This window comes from Hoplias malabaricus, chromosome 4 (genome assembly GCF_029633855.1).
Source record: "Hoplias malabaricus isolate fHopMal1 chromosome 4, fHopMal1.hap1, whole genome shotgun sequence".
Lineage (NCBI taxonomy): Eukaryota > Metazoa > Chordata > Actinopteri > Characiformes > Erythrinidae > Hoplias > Hoplias malabaricus.
Genome location: NC_089803.1, coordinates 43,446,002 through 43,470,354, shown reverse-complemented (window position 1 = coordinate 43,470,354; position 24,353 = coordinate 43,446,002). Strand labels below are relative to the sequence as shown.

General features: G+C 39.6%; 1 protein-coding gene across 1 annotated transcript in view; it reads right to left on the bottom strand.

The window, feature by feature from the left end:
- The window catches only part of bltp3b (bridge-like lipid transfer protein family member 3B), a 40,722-nt gene that overhangs the window by 11,644 nt on the left and 4,725 nt on the right, over window positions 1-24,353 (bottom strand). The window contains exons 2-15 of the mRNA XM_066667946.1: window positions 15,347-15,509; window positions 10,681-10,719; window positions 10,390-10,481; window positions 10,098-10,287; window positions 8,902-9,042; window positions 8,437-8,607; window positions 7,621-7,801; window positions 7,423-7,506; window positions 7,130-7,276; window positions 5,966-6,075; window positions 5,061-5,202; window positions 4,007-4,200; window positions 2,104-3,413; window positions 349-497 (exon numbers count right to left, since the gene is read on the bottom strand). Of these exons, the coding sequence (XP_066524043.1) occupies window positions 349-497; window positions 2,104-3,413; window positions 4,007-4,200; window positions 5,061-5,202; window positions 5,966-6,075; window positions 7,130-7,276; window positions 7,423-7,506; window positions 7,621-7,801; window positions 8,437-8,607; window positions 8,902-9,042; window positions 10,098-10,287; window positions 10,390-10,481; window positions 10,681-10,719; window positions 15,347-15,509 (3,113 nt within the window). The remainder of the gene's footprint in view (window positions 1-348; window positions 498-2,103; window positions 3,414-4,006; window positions 4,201-5,060; window positions 5,203-5,965; window positions 6,076-7,129; window positions 7,277-7,422; window positions 7,507-7,620; window positions 7,802-8,436; window positions 8,608-8,901; window positions 9,043-10,097; window positions 10,288-10,389; window positions 10,482-10,680; window positions 10,720-15,346; window positions 15,510-24,353) is intronic.

The following is a 24,353-nucleotide window of genomic DNA, read 5'->3' as shown; positions in this document are numbered from 1 at the left end:
ACACACACACACACACACCATTTTTACAATTCATTCATTTCAAGGTCATCCACACAGATGGCACTGCATTATATGGCAAATATATGAATAGCAACTCGTTAGTTGGTTAATATTCATAGTCATATATGGATATGCAGAAACATGTAGATTTATTTATTTATTTTTAAATGTATTTCAACATAGGGCAAAAGGAAAGCAAACGCACCCATTTTCTCATTATACAACCCTGCCACCTTGTGGCCATTATGCTTAATTTTCCAGTCCATATAAATAAATGGAAATAAAGTCTTTATTTGGAACTTCATTAGGAACTAAATTAAGAACAGGAATGAGTGTGAGTGTGTGTACCTCTCTCCATCAGGCTGTATGAGTCACAGTCCTCCATTGCATAGCTGTCAATAGAGACGTTGTCCAAAGACTGGAGTGAAGGACTCTTCTTCATGTTCTTAAATGAAACTGCGAAATTGGACTGAGAGCGATCTCGTATCAGACGACCACTGAAAAACACATGACAGAAAACACTAAGGGAATTGTGTTTTCCAGGCATACTGATAATTATAGTGAAATGTAGGCCTGTCGCATACATTAATGACTTCATTTTTGATAATCTTTGCTGTTTACTGTTTTTATTATTTTTTTTTATTTAAAAACACATCACCAATATTTTAGTCATTCGCTCTATTTTGTCCTCTAGTCTTTATGTTCTGGAGCCATTATGTATATTTGGTTTTATCATTTGGACAACTTATCCATCATATTAAATGGCTATATAATGTATATTGACAGGCCTAGTGAAATGTGATAAAACTGACTTCTTTTATCAACATACCTCCCTATCTTACACTGGTTAGGTATAACATTAGAATTAAGGTCATGTTATTACAATTTCTTGTGCATAAAATGTCAACAGTCCAGGTCTAACATTCAAATACAATGTTTGCAGTGTGAAATTCACTTTATGGGCAAATGTAAACGGTGTCAGCCACAAGGTGCTGCACTAAACACCAATGACAGGGAGCAGCGACTATGAAGCAAGCACAAGTACAGCATGACAATGTCAATAAATGTCAAATACACACACACCAACACAAGCACAAAATCAGACACAGGAATGGCTACAGAGACCTACAGGGCATGTCTTACATGCTGGACATGGAATATAAGGAGGTAGACCTGGTGTGTGTGGAGGTCAAGAGGTCAGTGACCACTGATAAGCTGCCTTTCCTTTAGAAACACAGAGCGAAACACACACACAGCGGAGTTACAGGTAAAGCAGAAGTGAAAAAAGCAGCTTTCATGTGAAACCTAACGAGCACAATGTTTTCTCAGAACAAATAGGTGACCGTGTCGTTTTATATTAGCTTACTTCTTACTTCCGTTTTGTTTCAGTGTTTCATTTAAAAAGTTTGTCTACTTCTTGCATGGCTTTGTGTGGTATCAGAAAGAGATACATTCAATAGTGTCAACCAAAGAGACTGGCGAATGATTTTAGCTACTGCCCACGCCTATATTTTACAAAACAACCCTAATTCCTTTAAAGAGGTTATCAAACTTTTTGGTTTTGTGCCTCTGAAATATATCATGCTATAAATAATATATAAATTCTCATATCCGACTGATCAGTGCAATAATGCAGCTCATAAGTAAGAGTAGTTGAAGTAGTTTCACACAAAAATGAGCTTTCCCTCTCTCCAGATGCCTGTCCCGTTTGCAAGACTGGACTACTGGTCTTCTCCTGACAGCCACGAATAGGACAACATTTAATTGCTTTATCAGGATTAAATATTCATTCTGTACTAACATCACACTGTGTATTTAACATAATTAGACGCCTTAAACTGTTGTAGCGCAGAAGCATGGAAGCTTTATAAATGTGTTCCTGACTGTGACATCTCAGTCATAATTAAATCTCACTGAGCTGTTTTTGGAGGCTAGTTTACAGAAGAAATTTACTGAACAATGTATTTGTAAACACATCAATCATTTACAAACAAATAGGGTTTTCCATAATATAGACTCTGCCAAAACAAAGAAGATACCGCCAAGAACAATCAAACTGTGATCCACATAGTTTTTAATCATGATACTGTAATGCAATTTTACCTGGACATAGACTGAGGTAGCCTGCCTGCCTGACTCTTGTCATTCCAGTCCTTGGAGAGCGGGTCATTTAGTGGCTCTGCTGCCACAGTTCTGACCAAAGAAGGCTCGCTTTCTTGGGCTTTGGGCTCCATTTTGCAACCATCTACCTCCTGATGCTCCTCTTCTCCATTCTTCTTTTCCTCTGAGCTTGTCTTCTCCTCAGCTGATCCTTTCCTTCCAGTGGCAGAAGGTACAGAGGATGGGAGGAGTGGTGAAACGTTCTGACTCTGCGCCTCTGTGCCTACACACAGTAGTTGGTCCACAGAACAGGGGGGCTTGGGCTTGACTGTGTCTGTCGGCCCCTCTCCTGCATCGCTACTGCCAGCCTCCAGTGTGGCTCTGCTCCCTGATAGTTCAGAATCCAGCGAGCTTGCCACAGGCTTCAGCAGCAGGGAAACCTCCGCACTGCGCATCAGGAGACCTATAGAGGCGCCAAAGGGTCGGCCAGTACCTTCCCTCAGCTTGGAGCCATGCTTTTCTAAGTCCTGCTGGAAGGTGCGCTGTAGCGACTTTACAGCCTGTTGGAGGCGCAGCAGAAACACATACTGATTGTGGCTCACTTGAGCACTTAGTGGCTTCTGTGCATGCACCAGAACCTGCAGGTCTGCCTCTTCATCTCCTGAAGAAGAGGATGTAGAAGAAAAGGAGAGGGAAGGAGGAGTAGGGCTGTTCAGGCTGTCTAGAGAGCGAGGCTTGTGAAGACCATTACTGAAAGAATTGTTTGTGGAGGCCTCTGAGCTGTAATACTCTTTCAGCAGCTTCTTCCTCTGCAGCCGGCTGGCCGACTCGCTGCGAGGCAGAGCAGCTGCTTTTAGTCTGCGCTGGTGCTGGGCATGGCAAGACGGCCGACACACCCATATGGTCAGGGGGAAGGAGTCCACGCAGGGTGTGGGCCGTCCACGGCCTTCATAGTCCACCCAAAACTGGGAGAAGTGCAGGGCCCACAGGTCAGTGGCTGAGGGGATCTTGAGGGCATGGGTGGAGAGTGAGGGTGGAGCCAGACCACGGTATACGTCATGTACCCGTGTATCCTGTTCATGTGCATGCCGCTGGAAGACCGGGTGCAGCACAGGGAAAGAGCCCGGGCCACGAGGAAAAGAGGAAGAGGTGAAGAAAGGCTGCTCTCGGAAAGCCTGCAGCAGAGCCTCAAGGTCAGAGCGAGAACAGCCAGATGAGTGGCGTGTATTGGTTGCCACCATTTCCGACGTCTGGACAGACACAGAGCGGGGCATGTCCGGCTGGAGCTGCTCCTGATCAGCAGGAATCACCAACTGTACACATGCACATGGGGAAAGTAATTTTAATACTTAAGCCTGGTCCACACAGCTTTTTAGAATGATTCAAATACACATGCTGAAAATTCATTCTCAAAAACATTAAAATTAATAAAAAATCAGCATAAAAACTGGTGTAACGAAGAAATACTATTTGTTATATCATTGGTTCCTATTATTTGTTATATCATTGGTGCATAATGCATCTCAATTTTATTAATTCCACTGTAAATGTGATTTTTGCCTGTGTTTTGTGCAATAAGAAGTTGCAGTTCTGTATGAATTTTAGTGTTTAAAATAACTTCAGGTGCAGACTGTATGCAAATCACTTTATTATATTTTATAGACTACAATGCTGTATACAGAGCAGTCTGGAACCGTTATTCAGATTAACATCTTTAAACAAGACCTTGAATGAGGATTGGCCATGCAACATGATAGTAAACACTACGGGATGGAAGGTTAGATTGTATACATGTGTGTTTGGAGGACTCTTAGGAAGTGTTCTCAAAACCTGCTGTAAAACAGCATAATGATAGCCTATGAAGCTATGGATTTGTCTGAGTGTGTATGGGAGTAGTGGTTTTGACCTTAAGCATGAGGCCATCCACTCTGACGTCCATGTGCTCCTCGGGTTTCTGTGAATCGTTGAGTTTGTAGAGCTCCATGAACTGCTCCAGGCTGTGGCGCAGGTCCAGAGCGAACAGATTGAGCCACACCAGACTGCGTGAATCCATCACCAGCTGCAGGGCATTCAGCTGTACATACAAGTTAGGGCACGGGACTGCACAACACGCATGCACACACAGACACAGAGACACACAGAGACGCAATTAATCTGAATCTTCCACCAGCAAATCATATACTTTGGAGAACCAACGACAGAAAGATGATATGTCTGATCAGATCTAGGTTACCATCTTGAGTGGATTTCATTTTGCACTAATCAACCCTGGCCAGAGTACTCTGCCTCTCTTTTTCTTCTCATTAATAGCACATTTGGCCTGATTCGGCTGCTGCCATCAGTGAAGTGGTTGGCTGAGTATGAAATCGACTTAACCCACTGATTTAGCATTAAGGACAAATTTTCCTGCAGTTAGGTTTCACACTGCCTCATTACATGGGTGCAGTAACCAGTAGCTCAAGTATATGACTACAAAAAAAACACTGGATTAAAGCACAGCTGCTGTGTTAAATCTGTGGTGAACACAAAGTCAACCACAAAGATTTGCATCCCAAGAAGCAAGAACTGTATTTTTAAAAAAGCGATTTTCTCCGCTAACTGTGAGTTATATGTGATTTTCTGTTAAATTTTTGATATATTGATTAGTTCCCAAAACTGTTCCATGCTTTGATCAGAATGATATGGAGAAATGAATTCTAGTAATTAACAGTGTCCCTGTCTCATTTAATGATATTACAATGACCTCACATCTTTTCTTTTGTCTTTCCCCCCTTTGGTCAGTTTATATTGAAATGGACAACACACCCCATCATAAAGCCTGTAGTAGCAAAGGTAGCACAAACTTAGAGGAATTTTCTTGCAAAAAAAAAACAATCAAAAACATGGTTAAGAATTGTAAAAGGGAAATACTGACAAAGCCGGCCTGTGATCCAAAAAATTGTTGCCTTATATATTCTTACTGGGGTAGTCTTTTCCATCAGGGAAGTAATATTCCGTAAATTCGGCATGAATTGCAGGCATCTCTTGAGGGAGGTACAGGGTCTTTTTATTACAAGAGATCATTGCTTTAGGACTGGAGCGCCGCTGGTCAGCAGTTGACACCTGAAATGTATCAAAAAAACCAAAACATTTATGAGTCAGAGCCTGTTTATGGACACACTGCATGTGTTAATGCATTAAAATAGGAGTGTATTTAAACCACTTCATAAACATTTGTCAAAAACCTAGCTTTCCATATATTTTTCAATATAAATGAACACATCTTTGTTGGATTGCAATAATTTTAACACCTTACATAGAAAGCGGTTTGTACCTTGTCATTTTCTATGTAAAACCGAAGGAGCAACTGTAAAAGGCCCTTTGATATTAAAGCTGAAGTACCCACTTTATCTCTCTATTTTCATGTCAGTATACATCTCAGCTGTATACACAAGCACTGTGCCAAAGATATATTTTTTGTGCATAAAAAATCGAATTATTATTTAGGCAAATCTAATATGGTTGTGAGAAAGTCCCAAAGCACTGCCTACCATGAGATGATGTCACTATCTTACACAGCAGCCTGACTACCACTCTAGTACAGAAGCAATACTGTTCAGTGTTCTCGAAGGAAGTAGAACTGTTGAAATCAAGTTGGTGTGTGTGTTTAACCTTGAGACAGGCAGAGGCAAGACTAGACAAGGCATTCTGACTCCTTTATAAGTTAAATGTAGAGTTTGTTTATTTCAGGGGAACATCATAGTTGTTCATTTGCAGGCATTTATCATTATGCAACTACTTAAAAATTTCTCAATATGCACAACTTTCCTATCCCAAAATGTCTATTGAGCAGTGTACACGTGTGTGTGTGTGTGTTTAGGCTCACCTGATATATACTAAAATCAGCCATGCGCAGTACTATGGAGCTGGACATCAGCTGGGTCCTGGGTGTGGGGGGTGGAGAGAAAGAACTGCTTGAGCTGGTAGAGATTTTGCCTATGAAGAAACAAATACATACACACAGGAACACACACAGACACACATTCAGGTATCACACACTGTGGAGGAACCTGCACAAAGCTGTGTGTGGCACCTCAAACGCACACCAGAGTGGTACCTGGCTCCAGGCACCAGCAGCAGTGGGCAGCATGTGGGTGCAGAGCCCACGCCTCGGCTCCAGTGTCCAGCTGCCTAACTAATACTCCAGCTCTCTGCTCTTCTAAGGGCACACACTGAGGGACTGCAGACACACAACTCATTACCAGTGGCCAAACACAGCCCACAAACTAACGCAGGTGCAGCTGGAAAAATACAGTAGTTAAATGAGCACTGAAAAGAAAGACCAACCAAAATAATGAGCTCCAATTTTCAGTTTCAGCATATTAATGATTAATACTAAGCAACATAAAGGTAGAATAGGGCAGAAGCAAATAAATGCTCTCATCTGATCAACAGCTAGAAGCATTGCGGGACACTGTGTCAAAGGTAGGCTTTTACACCCACTCGCACTCCTCTCAAGCCAAACAGACTCAGCTGAACCTCAATATGGAATACTCAGTGACTCAATGCGTGCAGCGTTTAGAGCAAAGGTAAACATAAACTAGATTGTTGACAGCTTTAAATCCATCAAATTTGAGTAACAATATTTAAAAGACATTTTTGTCTCAACAGCACAGATGTGTCAAATATTTCCTGACCCTCTAAGTCTCCAACTTAGGAAAAGCTGTGATGTTATTGCTAAAATGTCATATGTCAATTGCCATTTTTAATACTATGCAAAAGTTACCATAAAATAACAGATGAGGGGAAGAATGTTTTATATTATAGAAAAATGCTTTAAAACTTGTGCACCTAATACCTTTAGAACCTCTCTTTTTTATTTCCATATTCCATACTGTTCCAACCTTTTTCTAATTTGGTAATGTACAATCGTAAGGCAGATAGGAAAACAATTATTCAGTTCAACTGTAACCAACCTCTCTCCAAAGTCATTAGTTAGAATGTGAGAAGCAGGAGATAAATAATGATCTTGTCACAGGACGTTTCTCACCATGCTGAGGGGAGCTTTGAGACTGGCCACTGACTGCATTTTTGAGCATGTCCACATTAGACTTGAACTCATCCAGCAGAGAGCGAGCCCAGCCTTCACGAGCTTTGGTAGCATCACTGTAGTGCATCCAATGAAGACAACTCTCACCTGACAGATGGGAGGGAGGGAGAGGGAGGGAGAGATGCTGCATTATATGAGCATTCCAGATATTCGCTAACCAAAAGTATTGATTTAAAAATGTCATTTTTCATATGCTGACAAACACATGTAAACACAAACCCACATATTTGTACCTGCTCTGTGGAAAGGATAGTAATCTACGGTGATGGAGCTAAAAGACAGCTGCATGGCTCCACCTTCAATTCTTTTATTGATCCCTAAGAGAGAGAGGGAGAGAGAGAGAGAAATGTGTAATGTACTGTATCTTATCATTGTCTATTGCTACATGTACTTTTCTGGAGTATATATCAGAGTGAGTATGTTTACACTACCTCTGTCCTTGGCATGGATGTCATCACAGATGTGAAGGTCAAGGTGTGTGATCTGCAGGTGGTGGGAGGTCTCACACACATTATAGGCATTGAAGAGTCGAGCCATAGAGGCACTTTGGTCTGCTGTGCCTGAGGCCTGCTGTGTGTGTACTTGCTGCGCTGAGGGGGGTGCTGGGGCTGCCTAAAAACACACACACAAAGTTGGGTCAGCAGGTTCAACTCCTACCAATCATTAGTAATTTACAGTCAACACTATGCTTCACTTATACATAAATAAATAAACAGTTTCTGTTGTAACCACCAGAGGGCGTACAAACCCAAGGGTTGCTTCAGTGCAAAACAATACACCTCAGCCAGCAAGCACAAAAAAACACCACAAAATCAAGTTCTCAATTTGTGTGAGAGAAAGAAATCATGGGAGTAACTTTTTAAAATGTGTGCATCTATGGGACATTCTGATAATTACTACCTGTTAATCAGGAACTCCACAGCATGTATAAACATGCCCACTTAACATTAGTGGGAAAACATATTGATGATAGGCAGTACACAAATTTATTTCACTGAATATCAGACATTTGTTTTTCTCCAAAAATCAGAGTGAATATTACTCCATTCAACGCTGACAGTTTCATACAGTTGGTAAAATTTAAATCTTACAAAAATCTTCTTGGTTGATTTGCTGTGCAATGTCTATGCAATATTTGCAGTTAATATAATTAAAAAGGGGCTGGGCCAAATATGACATACTATCAATGTTTGTTTGCCACTGTATTTGTGTTGTAGGAAAGGAGAGGATCAGTAACCCTCACACACCTGAGAAGAATCAGGAGCCATACTCTTCCTCTGCATGGCTGATTTCTCCATGGCCTCACTCAGAGACTTGGCGTACTGCACCATGGCTTTAAGCTGAGAGTCAGTCAGCACCCACAGCAGGTCATCCAGAATAAGGATCAGCTTTGATGCCACTACATTACAATCCTTCATCTGACAAAAAATACCGGAAAACATTGCTTAAGCATCATCTGCAAAGGCCTGAATGTGGAGCACTTTTTAAATGTTTTAATTCCTCAAAATAATAACAAGCAACCTAGCTTGCAAAGTACAAAATAAAATAGAATGGAGTGCTGTGGAGCTTTTGCACAATGCTGAAACTCATGGGTCTGTCATGCAGATATAGAAAAGGAAACAAAGACACAAACATGATTTCACACATCTTAGAGCTATATTTAGACATGTGCATGTGTGTGTGTATGTGCATGCATACATGTTCATGCTCACCCTTCTTTTTAGTGTGACTCTGATTTTGGACTGGTTGGTGATGAGGCGAATGGGTGCGCTGAGTACTTCATGTTCAGAGCTCTGGATAGCGTCTGCCTCGATACGGATCATCTGCCAGCTCACCTCCTTAAAGGTCAGGATCTGCAAAAACACAATTAATCTGTTTTTTTTTCTGTAATTGTACATGAGAGCTGTGACGCATCCTTGTTGATTTTGAACATTGAACTGCAATAAGATGACAACAAATTGTGTACTACTTTTTAGGCAAAAACAGGTTACTCTAAGTTGTTCTAAACAGTTAACTCCAGTCGGATTTGTGCAATGAATTCAAAATTTTCAAAATAAATCAGAAACTATGTTGTCAAATCAACTTATGGTAAAACATTTGTTTGTACATTGGGATGTCAAATGACAATGGAGTTGCACTATAGAAGAGTGGAATTTATACAACAAAAATAATCATGCTTTTTAATGATTTTACTGCATTGGAAATAATGCCAAAGAAAATAAATGGAATAAAGTCTTCATACTGATAATCCTGATCCTAGATTCTACATTATATAAATGCAAGTAGTTTAAGGTGACGTTTATGGTTTAAACAAAAGCACTTTCTTTTTCTGAGGATTCTAAGGTTTCCTTACCATTTGCTGTTCTCCAGACTGTTTGAGAAACAATAGTGTCTCTGTCAGTTATGCTAGGCTTTCTCTGTCTCTCTCTGCTCATGGGGCTTTTTTAGACAACTGAGAGAACTTTGAAAAGCACAAACCGAAACGAGGATTGCTCTAATCTTGCTACATAGGTGGGTAATATTAATTTATTTTTGCTGTTTCGGATTACTTAAAGTCGCAATGTCTCAAAATCTGGGAGACTGCTAACTGAATGAAAATAAACCCAGACTGAAAGTGCTAAAATACATAACTGAAGTTACAAACAAGTTTTTGTGGTCATTTAAACTGAATAAAAACTTTTTTAAACTTCAGCAACACACACAAAAACAACCATTTATCTCCTAAAACATACATTAAAAGATGTCAAGCCTTTTAACATAAAAAAACACAGATAGAACACTGTTTCCACACAGTCTTAGATGTCCCCTTTAGTGGTTTCAATGGTTGTCTATATTCTCAGTTCGGAAATTCAACACAAGTTAGCTTCTGTTCAAGTGAATGGTGTAGTAGCGAACCAAACCTGCTTACCTCCCCGCGCATAGGGTCCTGTATGCGTGTGAATCGCAGGTCGCTGGCCACCCAGCTGGTGTTGACGCTGTACACTTGGAGCTGAGAGAGCTCGAAGGAAGCATTGAAGGCCTTGGCACTGATCCTGATCACAATGGAGTTTACAGACAGAGAGATGCCCTCTACCACTTTCTCAGCAAAACCATACTCACTGAGAGAGAGAGAGAGATTGAGAGAGATTTAGCAAGTGTAAATTTGATATGAATTTGAGAAAGATAAGATGAAAGATAAAATAAGATGACGCAATACTGACCTTTGACCTGAGGCAGTTGCTATGGGGGATGGGCCATTGGGTGGGCGTGGCTCATCACAGGTACTCATTTCCATCACCACTTTGTCCAATGACTAAGTGACACAAAGATTTAGTGACACACCCAGGCTTACTAAACAAATCAAAGAAGCTCATTTTGTACATTTATGGGTTACAGTAGGGACTGAAAATGTCTTTAAGTCATCAGTTTCAAGTCTACAAGGTCTAAACTTTATGGCTTGATAATATCTGTGTTACTGCAAAGAGTTGACAGTGTGATAAATGAACTCTTACCAGGGAAATGGGGTGTGTTTTCAGCTTGGTCCATGGAATCTAAATGGAACAACAGTCACAGACCAAAGATGTCACTGAGTTTTTCTTATAATAAAGGAGTTCACAAAGGGCATTGGGTATATTGAAGACCTATATTAATGCGTTTATTTAACCCACAACAAGACAAAGAAAAAAATTGAAGTTCACATATCTGTCAAGATCATGGTCAAGCACATGTTTAGGGATGTGCCAACAAAAAAATCTTGCCAAACAGCTTTGCTGTAAAATATTTCTTCATTTCTTCAATCTTCAACCGAGTCACTTCTAAACATAATTGCAACAAACTAACCAGGAACTAACAGCCTAAACCATGCTCTTAGAGCATGCATCTGTCAAATGCTTTAAATATGTGTTGTACCCAGGTTCTTTTACCTGCAGTGTGTAAAAGCAAAAGTAGAAGTGTGTATTTAGTAAAGAGGAAGAAAATGACCAAAGGCAGCAGACCAGGGGAAACCCGTATTGACAGCAAAAAAGAATAAAAAAAGACATCTACTGAACAAACTGAGAGAAAATAAAAATAGTGACTAGTAGAGAAACTATGAATCATTGTGGGTAGATTTGACACCTCAGTGCCCACAGTACTATCAGTAGGAAATATGATACAATGTTAACAGTTAAGGGCCTAACCTCACATGACTTGTAATTTATAGCTGACCTTAAATATGAACATATTACTGTTATTACTGTTCTATTACAAATAGCAAGGAATGGCAGCAAATGTTGCTTGATGTTTCTGCAACACATTTTTTGAAATGTCAATGACTGTATTTTGTTTTTGGAGGCAAGACAAAAACTGACAAAGCTGCATTTGTGCCCCATTGCTCACAATTTTAAAGCATATTATTTCTTAGGTCAATAATATTTCCTCCAATTTTTATAGCAAGGTGCAATCATTGACTAGCTACGGATCACTGACTTCCCTCAGTATTGGCCTGAGGACAAACAAAGCATGCTTTGAGGCCCACTTGTGGAGAAACTATGTGATTGTTAAAGCTGATTTATCTATGGAAGGTTTTTTCCTATACTGAGAGCAGGCTAAATCTCACAAAAGATTCTTGTTCAACATAGCTTTCAGAGCCCACACAGCAGAACAGCAGCTCACTGAGATCCAACCTCTTCATGTTATTAAAGTGGCCACTGCACTTCTGGGGCTGTCTTTTCAAGTTCGTGAGTCATTGGAAGCCTGCTGATTTTCTCCAACGTGGGCAGCTCTAACACAGTGGATCTAGTTGTGGTTAAGAGGAGTTATATGGAGGAGAAAGCCTGCTGTAAGAGACCAATGTTACTCAGCAGCTCTAAAAGTTGTGTAGGTGGGAACACAGAATTACCTGTCCTCATATATCCCCCATTCACTTTCTACTGACATCTCCTCACTGCAAACACTTATGAGTGTGTTCTTGTGTTTTGATTGTGGGAGAAAGTAGAGGCCATACACACACACACACACACAAACGTTAGAATATGAATTTACTACCTATAGTTACTAAAACATTACAGCACCCACCATAATTATTGGCACCCCTATTTAAGAAGTGTTTTTTGGCTTCTAATACATTTTTTTTATTTTTAATAATATAGGAAAACAATGCAAAACAAGAGAAACATCTATGCTTTAATTCAAGTGCCTTTATTTGAATAAATCTTTTGAATGAAATCATTCATTCATTAATTTGTAATCTGTAACCGCTTATCCAATTCAGGGTCGTGGTGGGTCCAGAGCCTACCTGGAATCATTGGGCGCAACCTCCAGGTCTCGGGAGCTGTGACTGCAACACTACCTGCTGTGAATGAAATCAATTATTGGCACCCCTGGTGTTAGTACTTTGTACAACCTCCTTTTGCTGACAAGAACTTAATCTTCTCCTATAACTCTTCACAAGATGGAAGAATACAGAAATAGGGATCTTCAATTCCTCTTTGCACAACCTCTCCAAGTCATCCAGAGTCCTGGGTCTTCTCCTATGCACTCTCCTCTTCAGCTCACCCCACAGGTTTTCTATTGGGTTGAGGTCTGGGGACTGAGATGGCCATGAGAGGAGCTTGATTGTGTGCCTTGTGAACCATTTTTGAGTAGATTTGGCCACGTTTAGGGTCACTATCTTGCTAAAAGACCCAGTGATGACCCATCTTCAGCTTTCGGGCAGAGGCCACCAGATTCTGATATTTCAAAGGGTTCCTGATCCCATGTATCCTTACAAGGTTCCCAGGTCCTTTGGAGGAGAAACAGGCCCCCAGCATCACCGATCCTACCCCATACTTAACAGTGGACATGAGGTGTTTTTCTGCGTACTCATCCTTGGTGTTACACCAGACCCACTTAGAGTGTTTGTGGCCAAAAAGCTCTATCATGGTCCCATTTGACCAAAGCACATGGTCCCAATTATCCCAGTACCGCTTGGCAAACTTCACCTGTTTATGCTTATGAGTATAAGTCAGAATATAACTCACTTTCTCCGTGCATGCCTCCCAAACAGCTTGTTGGTACGTAGATAGCACCTTATGGTTGTTTGGGAGAACCTTGTAACCCCAAGATGCTACGATTTGATTCAATTGTCTTACAGTGAGCTTTGGAGAACTTTTACTTCTCTTACAATCCTTCTCACTGTGCGTGGTGGCAAGATACACTTGCGTCCTCTTCCAGGTTTGTTTGTCACAGATCCAGATGTTTTGAACTTTTTGATGATTGCTCTGATTGCAGATAAGGGCATCTGCAGGTGAGTGGCTAATATCTTGTAGCCATTGCCTGATTTATGAAGGTCGACACACATCAGCCTTAAAGAGTGTGTTCTCTTGTCTTTCCCATGTTTAAGAGTGTGTAAGAGAAATAGGCCTCTGTGTAACGCCATATTTATACCCCAGGGAAACAGGAAGTGATGAATTACTAATTAAAGGTTCCTAGATACTCTGATCCACTTTATACACTTCAGTAGAAATGACATAAATGGTTCAAATACATTTATTTCCAAGAAATTGTTAAGGGTGCCAATAATTGTGGAACAGGTCATTTTTGGGAAATAATTATGTCTTAGTCAGGATTTTTTTTTTTATTATTTTTTTTTTACTTAGTTGACTGCTTTTTTCTAAATTTTTTCAGAGTGAGATTAGGCTTCTGCAATAAAAAATTAATTTATTTTAAGGCTTTTAACACATTTTAACTAGGGGTGCCAATAATTATGGAAGGTGCTGTATATGTCCAAATGTTTCTAGAGCCTCCTTCTAACAAGTGATTTCCAACCCAGCCATCCAACTGTGCACATATCTCCATATAAATTACTGACCAATTTAAATGGGACTGGCTGAAGTAACAAGGCTCATCTTTGTTTAAAGACACACTATTTAAGATTCAAGCATCAGCATCTCAGATCAAAAAAAAAAAAAAAAAAAAAACGTTATTCAGTCTCACCCTTGCCTTTCAGCCTGCTCCACCACACCCCACCTCCCTCCCATCCAGTCTTGCCAAGTACTCTGAGCTCAGCACAGAGGTCATAAAAAACCCAAAAATTGCTCATAATAGCCATTTTTAAGGTCGATATAATTGTGATAAATTATGTTATTGTCATTTTAAGACCATTTAATGCCACTGATATAATGCTAATATAATAAGCCTATCGTGCAATTACCCCACTTTAAAGAGCAATTAACTTTTTAACAAAAACATAAGAATATTCAGCCACAGGAATTGGAATATAAAAATGTGTAAATAAATAAAATTAAAACCTGTTTCTAAACCAATCCACCAACAGAGAGAGAATATGCAATATTGAAGTCAGTAGAAAATGATTAAGGCAATGTCCATATACTATACCATACGTTGATAATGTAATTGTAACAGGCCTACTGGTGAGAACCACTCATGGGCACGTAGCGATAAAAATATATTTAATATGAGAAGGAGAGGTTGAATTCAGTAAAATGGGTCCCAGACCAAATCTAGAAAAGTACTGTATCTAGATCAAGCTTGTTCTGAAACAAATTAACACGACTAAAATGTGTCTACAAACTATTCCAAAAAAAAAAAACACACTCCTGGTGTTTTGTTTCACTGCCTTTAGCCCACACAAATCTCAGCTGTATTCATTACCCACAGCATATTTCATTTTCCAAACTCACTACACTGACCAGTACACTCAGCTGGGGCCAAGGCCATCTATCAATGCAGCACACAGACATACACTTACAGAGAGACTTCCATTAAAGGTTCATTACACAAATGAATGGCTCTGCATTTCTGGCGAGAGCTGCAAGCAAAGCCAAACTAGGCTGTGATAAACTAAACCAGAATAGAAAGCAAGATTGATGAAGACTGAATAATGAGAAAAGAGGACACGCAGCCAGGGAGAGAGGGAAGAGAGACAAGAAAGAGAAAGGGTGACAGTGAGTATGCAAAGAGAAAGAAATCTCCTACTCTAGACTTCAAGTTTACCTGTGAGGGGAGGAAAAAAAGGTCATGAGGACAGGAGTACAATCTGTGTCTTTAAGAAATTGCATATTCTCAGAAATTCCCAGATTTACTATAATCCGTGCACAAAGCCAGTATAACCAGATAGGGCCAAAACTAAACACCCTGAGCACTGTCAAGGTGCTGATATCAGGTGTGAGTGACAGGCGGAAGAAAACGAGTTCTCACCCGGATCGCGGCCTTGTTGCAGAAGACCTTGTTGATAGCTAGCCAGGTGGGCAGATCCAGCATGTTCTGTAGCACCTCCTCATCCAGCTCCAGATTGGTCAGCTGACCCTCACCCTTTAGAGTGCTCAGATTGATCTTGTCTGGTGATAGGTTTTTAGCAAATCTACAGAAAAAAAAAGAGAGAAAGGAGTGTGTGAGAAGGTATTTTGCTGACAATTTGCATTTAGCAAATGAGACAAGTGACAGACAATTGACAAATTCACACATTGGATTCAAATGATATACCAAAGAGCAAACCACACTTTATTTATCACACGTTTTATTTAAAAATGATTACTTTTATTATTAACATTATTATTATTATTATTATTATTATTATTATTGGGGCTGCCATGTTATCTTCTTGACAACATCAAATGTAGTGAAATATCTGAATATTTCATGAAATATACAAAGCAAGGGCATAGAATTAGCATGGATAAAGATGATGTTTCCCCACCAATATCCAGTGATTATTGAATTGTCCCCAAAAATAATTTTATCCCCTCCAAAAAATAACCCGATCTGTCAACGTCTCATTAACCTCGAGATGCAGAAAATGTTGAATCACGTTAAAGTCCTACCTCCCCATAACACATATGGCTAGTGTGATTGGCTGTGCCTTTTGCTGCTGTCACGAGACTCTGTAGCTACGTTTGGTTATTAGCAGCCCCAAAACATTCCAGTCATATGAGAGACTTACTGTGCAAGACTCAGGTGCAAAAGTGCCCGCTACGCCCTTGACTTAAAGAAACAAAATTTGCTCCATGTACCAGAGATGTGTAAAGGTACTGGAGTGCTCGTATATAAGTCAGTATTCGAATAATGAAATGATAATCTGAGTATCTGTTAGCACTGGACCTTGTAATGGCATTCAGAAACCATGACATTGAGAAATCATGTCTGGCAGGGCTTTGACTTACAAAAACACTGTGCAGCACCAAACTTTCTTACAACAGTTTGAGATCTATATTTAGTCTCTGAAAACTAAAATATGCTGCACATCTTCTTAATCCAGCAGAAGGAGAAAGAAGTAGAGTTAAGCATATGTCAATTCCCTTGGTCTAAAATAATCACAACTAATAAAAAAAAATAAAAAAAAAGAAGCAGTGGCAGATATGCTACCCCTCAATTTTGTAGAAGGTTCTTTAAAGAACTGACGAGCGATGTTCAACCAGAGTATTAAAAACTAGGGCTGCAACAACTAATCAATTAAATCGATTAAAATCGAGTGTTAAAATAGTTGCCAACTAATTTAATAATCGATTAGTTGGGTCTAAGTTATTATACACATAGGTACAGTTGCTACACGTGACGAACTCTGGAAGAAGGGTTTGAAAAATGGCGGAGGTGGTCACAGCAGAGGATAATGTTAGCACAAGCAGAGAGAAAAATGTACGACCCAAGTCATCAAAAGTATGGGAACACTTTACATTAACGCCTTCAAGAAACACCGTTAGGTGCAAAATGTGCACAGCTGATCTCGCATGGCACAGCAGCACAGCATCACTGCATGAGCATCTGAAATGAAGCCTGTTGGAGCTATGTGTGAAAGAGATTAAGTATAGTAAGTTAATTCTAATTTTTCTCTCACTCAATGTTACTAGAGCCTGCTACAGTAGTTAAACAACATTTGTTTAATGTAGAGCCTTAGCATCCCCCTTAGCATATATCTTAAAATATATTATTCTTTAAAATAATATATTTAAAACCTTTTTCAAGGTTTTTACTGACTGCCACTGCATGTTAGTGTTTGAGTATCACAGCCAAGTGTATATTAAATAAGTGTATATTACATTACATACACTGTTAAATATTGATAAGTATAAAATGAATGTAACGATTGGGTTAATTCTTCATGTAAACGCTAATTTTTAATAATGGCAGGTTGTGTGTTCCTTATACAATTACAACATTAGTTCTCTAAAATCTTAAATATCTTTACAATATCTGATCATATGTGTTAGATGAAGGAGTATGTTCATATCTACACTTTCTCTCTCTCACCTCATATAAAAACAGCCCAGCATTGCTGACTATGTTTTGAAGATCTGCACACCACAGCAAGCAGCTGTTCTCACTGATGGTATCCTGAATATGCTAGTAACAGATAGGAAACCAAATTTGGCTTGTCTTCCTTTTTATCCGATTAATAATCGATTAATCAAAAAAATAATCATTAGTTGCAGCCCTATTAAAAACCATCACAAAGAAAGTAGAAAGGGTAAACAAAGAGAGCTAATACCACACAAACGCCTGAACTGACCTAATAAGAGTCCTAGATGTGAATAACTTGTCATTACATGAGTGGAAACTTGAAAATTTTGTTTTGCAGTTGTGCTGTTTGGAAGAACAGTGCTGCACAGGAACAACACTGCTCCCCACTGATTCCAGTACAGGGCTGTAAAAATGAATTAAAACAAGGTGGAGTACCAAGAGCAAAAAAACAAACAAACAAATCTTACCTAGTGTTCCTTTCATTTCTGAGCATGACAACACTGTGTCCAATTTTTTTTTACTACAGCACTGACAGACTTTACACAGCTCACAATTCTCACAGAACTAGTGAACAAACAAAACACATCATTTACACTCTGTGAACGACAAGATGCCTACGTCATTTTAGGACACGCTGTGGCTCCTCTGAACAAAGGCGTTGGGACATGTGTGAGGAATAAAATTTGCAGAAGACATATATAGAGTGTGACAATACAGATAATAGGCTTTTTCTGTTAGTAATTACAGTGTGCAATATTACTCAAGATAATTCAGAGCAGAGGTGAGCTGTTAAGAGCACTTCCGTGCCACAAGTCTGAGTGAGAATAATTGTGTGTGTGTGGCTGGGGGGTGTTTAAGCTCAGCTGTATATTTCAAATGTTATAGCTAGTGCTGGGCTCGGCAGGTAACACTTATGCAGAGGGCAAGGACATTGGGAGTCATTATTAGGTCAATATGTTTTCAGTACACCAACAATCATCTGGTCAATGTGGTTTCAGTACACTAACAACTAAAGATGGCCTGGTGATAAAGCAACAAAGATTTGGGGCATTTATGTTGTACCACGTTCTGACTGCATTGTATATATCGGTCACACCTTTTAGAGCACTCAAAAACAAACTATAAGGCAAAGTACAGTGAAAAGCTCTGTCTGCCTCCATTTTTTCAAACACTATATTTAATATGAACGCTTGTGATTTTTCATAACTAAATATGCAAGACCCTGTTTTCAAGTGAAACAACCTTATTTACAGAAAACACACACACACTGTCTGAAGGTCACACCCCTTCAGACTTTGTAACATTGCAGTTGATGCTACAACCACTTTTTTGGGGTCATGTGTGTACTAAATGAACTCACTCTATTAAACACACTGTGATTGTGCCACCAGAGGGTCGATATGAAGCAAATCTCTCAAACAGTGTGACCCTGAGTGCTTTCGAAGGACAATTTAGTGAATGTTTAAAGTGTAAATTCCACAGAGGCCACTGGTCCTCTGCACATTGCTCAGAACTGGCTCTACAGCAGAAGAAATAAGAGTCCTGCTCCACTGCTGCTATTTCCTTTAAAACACAATACAAAAAAGTAAAAATGTAGGCAAACGCCGCACGCATTTAGAGAAGACAAATTATGCTAAGTTTAAGTCAGAGTTAGCTAGTTTCTGTTTAAGAGTATGTTTATGATTTGATCATCAACCCCATTTCCTGATGATAATAATCCAACTGTGTCAGACTAAGCACATTCTGACTGAAAAGAGGCTATTTGTTAATATTGTTCAAGATATGTTCAGCAAGGAAAGCAATACTCGAGATTTACAGTTATCTTTTCCCAGTTTCTGTCATAAAAACAAGTCTCTGTTCAAATACTAATGATCAATGATTAAAGTTTTAACAGTATATTACATTACACTTTAAAACTACCAAACAGGAGTGCCTTAATTTGAACATGATGTTAAAATGGCAGAAGTAATTTAGCCAATTAATTTACATTGAAGTTCGATGTGTTTCAGCTTGAAATGCTTAATGTGAAAGTTCACTGCTCTCGCTTTATTTGTTGTGTGACCACACTATTTCATTCATTATCATTGTATTTTTTTTTTGTAAAGAGATTGCAAGGCATCTATAAAACAGAAAAAAAGATTTATATCTGTTGTGCATCATTGTATTACATGGTATAAGCTGTTGCCAACACCAGTGCCACAGCCCATTCACCACAAGCACAAATATACACATGAGACATGAGGTGAAAGGCTAATCCGGTTTCCACACTAATCTCACACAGCTTCAAATAAGACTGACACTCTACCTTAAAGAGTGTAGTGGTGAGATCAAAGCCAAAACATGGCACACTCACCCTGCCTTCACACAGAAACATTGGCAACTGGTGAGCTCCCAAATGGTGTACAAGGTTTGCACAAACGGTCCTGCTGCTCTTTTGAGTGGAAAGAGTGGCTTAACCTCTCCTTTCCTTCTACAGTAGTGATGTCCAGTTGGCCCTGCTGCTAAGGCCCCATCTCTACCTGTCCAGACTTATGCGAAAACCAATGCCAGTCCTGTAGGAGGGCATAGTAACTCTATAAGAGAGACATGAAAACACCATAAAGCATAAGAGAAAAACAGTGGTTTAATCCCAAATTACTCCATAATCCCTATGTTGTGCACTACTTCCTCAAATCACTGAACCTACATCTTAATAGTACATTATTTATTTCTAATACAACAATGTATATTCATTCTTATGTGGGAATCTGAAATCTAGTGATATCTGAATGTATACATTGCAGTTGTGTGGGTTAAGTAATTCACCATATCATATAGGGAGTGAGGAGCTATTTGACTTACAGCCAGAGACAGGGATGCTGTGTCATGTCAGCTTTTTCAAAAAGCCCTGTTTTCCTCCTCCACATAAGAAGAGGCCAAAACGTAAACAAAGTGAACAAGAGGGCCTAAGAATTGCAAGGATTGCACTACTTTAGGGCTTCTCAAAAAACAAGTACAGCAACAGGTTTATCAATCACTTCCAAGTTTAGAATGGCCCATCTACAAAAAGTAATACTCCATTTGCTTGCCATCTAACCTGAAGGTGTACAGAAAGCAAGGGCACATCTTCATAGTGCTCAGCCATGAACAGAATCGTTCGGGGATTTAAATAAGCGAACATGTCTTTGATAGAACGCAGTGTGAGAAGCCCTGCTGTATACACTGTGTCTCAGCAAATGTCAAAACCTCACCTTTAAAAATTTAATTTCCTCTCTCCCCTCTCTTTCAGTCTCTCGACAGGCGAGGAAGAGGCCAGCTAGGGCTCTGGTGTGAATTATTGAACAGGCACTGTTCAGAGTCAGCTTGGCTGTAACAGTTACACAACGTAGGTGGAAATGCAAAAAAGAACAGGCCAAGCCACCCACTTATGGACTCGCACATCTGGTTGACTCGAGGAAGAGGGGGATCCAGGCTGAGGGTCCATAGTCTGTCCTTATGCCATATTGCCAGTTAAATATTCATCCTGGAAAAGCCTTCAGCTAATGCGATCAGGTGGCAGGTCAGTCAGCTGGGGCAGCTAATGGCATGGCAATAGGCCAGCCAGGGTAGGCTTGGCGCAGTACATTCAATTCATATCCAAGTCTCCTCTCTCACACACACAATCTCATGCATTTTTCAAAAACTAGGCTGAAGTAGAGAGGCGAAGCCATTTTGCAGCCCATGAATGGTAGATATTAGAGTGTTAAATATTAGTGTCATGGCAAACAAGGATTGCAATCCAAGAAAGTTGTCAAAATGGTCCATTATGCGTTTATTACACAGGCTGTGTCAGAATAAATATAAGAATAAACCAGGGCTGGGGAATTTTGTTTTTGGGAGTGCCATAGACCAGCATAGCATAGCAATTCCCAGTAAAACCCAGTCATTTAGGATTTGAATCAGACATGTTTGGGCTGGGAAATCACAAAAATGTACATGACTTTGGTTTTCCAGGAATGGATATTCCCATGCACAGCTACCACATAATTTAAGCAACACTAGGTAGCATTTTGACATTAAAATTACAGCTTCAAAATAATTGTGCTCTACCAACCTGTAATAGGAAGAACAGAAACACTGTCATTGCTACTCTGGGCTCAGAACTGCAGAAACTGCACTATGTAACATCTGGAGGAGGGTAGAAAACCCACGCATCCACAGGGAGAACACATCAAACTCCTCACAGACTCACAGGATCCTGACAGTGACACTACCTGTTGCGCCACCATGATACAAACAGTTCACAGGTGTGTTTCTGCATAGACTTGTTTCTATTTAAGAAATGTAAGTAGTTGATGATTTCAGATATGCGACAAATGCTTTTTGTTCTTTTTAAAAGGTCATTCAATGCAAAGTGTAGAATATTAATTTTATCAGACAAATTAATATATTTAAAGGAAGATTATATATGATTTGTTCTTTTTGCTCCTGGTCTCCCATTACAGCTCTAGAGTATAATTCACTTTTACAGCACTGTCCTGAAATCAAAGCAGAGAGGCGAGTTAGGGGGTGTTTTCATCCGGGTGCTAAGATTTCCTCCCACAGTCCAAAAACACTGTAGTCTCTGGACCCACCACAACCCTGAACTGGAAAAGCAGTTACAAACAGTGAATGAATGAATGAATGAATGAACAGAGTTCTCTATGCCAAAGACAAAAGGCGCTATGCCGGTGCAAAGCCAACATCTCTAAAGGTAAGGGAGTGTCCTTGCGTATATGTGATTTGACCTCTTATATGGAGAGAAGAGTCAGACAATGGTGACCACGGAGTGTTGAGCAGCATGAAGCAAGAATCAGCAGAAATAAGTACACTTAATTGGCAGCCATTAGTATCCTCAGTTCCCAAACAGTTAAAAAGAGTAATTAAAAGGAAGTTTATGTAACACACTAGAAAATATCACCCTGTCCCATTTTTCATTACATTTCAATAAAATTACAAATCATATTTAATAAGTAAAAAAAATCCTTTTCTGGAAGCAGGATTTGCATATGTAAATATATACTTGTTTACACAACCAATCAAGGTGGTCTAGTGTGAGATGTTATAGAGCTTGAAATCATAAATTGACACAAAGGAATACAAATTTAGCAGGAAAGCAAAGTAAAAATGCTCATAGATCTATAGTGAAAAATGAAAGAAAGGCACTGTATAAAGAAAAAGAACAATTTAATAATACCACTATCCAAAATGGAGACTGAAAACTCTCGCACACACTGTTCCTCAAGTCCCAGGTGTGCTCCCACATTTCCACCTGTGCCGTCACATCAACACTTACACATACACCTACATATATCAGTCACCACATTCCTTTATGGAGCTGTATTAGTGAGTACTTCAGGATTAATATACCTTTACTATAAATGGAGCTTAATTTAGTGTTGATGTGTAGGTTTAATGCTCAGCCTAGCAGAAATGTTTGGGTTTTTTTTATTTTTTATTTGCTCACACCAAATTACAGGATAAATTTAACAAAGTGCTAAATATATATATGAAACAGAAATGAACTCTGTGTATAACTGGCATCCAATTAAAAATAAATACCATTGTGAATAAATATTTAAATATGGCTCACAAACCACTAAAAGGCCATAATATAAATTAATGTACGTGTGTGCGCTAATGAATACAAAAAATTTACAGATACAGTTCTCTATGTTCCAAGTCCTACTTCTAGTTCAACCAAAACATGAAAAGGTGAATCAAGGGCTGCAAAACACTGATACTCTCTCAAGCATCCACTAAAGAGTCATTCTGTAACAGTAACTCTTCCAAGATGAAGCCAATTACAAATTTTGTTAAAATGCATTACGTATTACCATCTATGCACTGCAAGAAGGAGCACAGATAACTGATATTTGAAATTATCTCAATAGAAAATACAATTTTTGTGGCAAACGAAAAATCTTAGGGCTGGTTTTCCAGAAAAAAAGGATTAATCTTAGTCCTGGACTTTCCGTGTAAAATCATATTTCAAAATGTGTAGTACAGGTCTGGGCTTAATCCCTCTCTGGGAAACCATCCTTTAAAGTCTCTAACTGAAATCAAGACTGACTTCCTTCACCTTTCAGCGTGTCCTGGACTATTCATCATATCATTTTAAAAGGCCATTTAAAAGTCATCACATCATTACAACAAATCTTGCTGTAAATGCTATAAAAATAAATGCTGCTGAGATTTGCAGCTGCTGGTCAAACACTGACACTGATGAATGTATAGAAGAACGTAGAATTGATTCTAATTTCTTACAAGCAATAAGTCACCAGAGGAGAAGCACAACCTGCAGAGATACTCCGCAAATGCTAAAGTGTTTGTCTCTCTGTATCTGTATCTCCTCTTGCTGAAATACACAAACAGCTAGGTTCCCTGGCAGCCTCACAGAGCCTGATTATGGAGTTTAATAAACCTAAAGCACTTTAACACAGCATAGACAATTAAATCGCTTATCTAATTCAGGGTCGCAGTGTGTCCAGAGCCTACCTGGAATCATTGGGCGCAAGGCGGGAATACACCCTGGAGGGGGCGCCAGTGCTTCACAGGGCAACACACACACACACACACACACACACACACACACACACACACACACACACACACACACACACACACACACACACACACACACGGACACTTTTTGAGTCGCCAATCCACCTATCAACGTGTGTTTTTGGACTGTGGGAGGAAAACGGAGCACCCGGAGGAAACACACGCGGACACGGGGAGAACACACCAACTCCTCACAGACAGTCACCCGGAGCGGGAATCAAACCCACAACCTCCAGGCCCCTAGAGCTGTGTGACTGCGACAATACCTGCTGCGCCACTGTGCCGCCCCAACAGCTGATTAGCTAACCATTAAAATGCATAAATGAACACTGGAGCTCTAAGAAAGAGAGCAGGGAAGACTAACATGATCAAAAAATGTACAGAAAATAATCATACAGATGATCTTTAT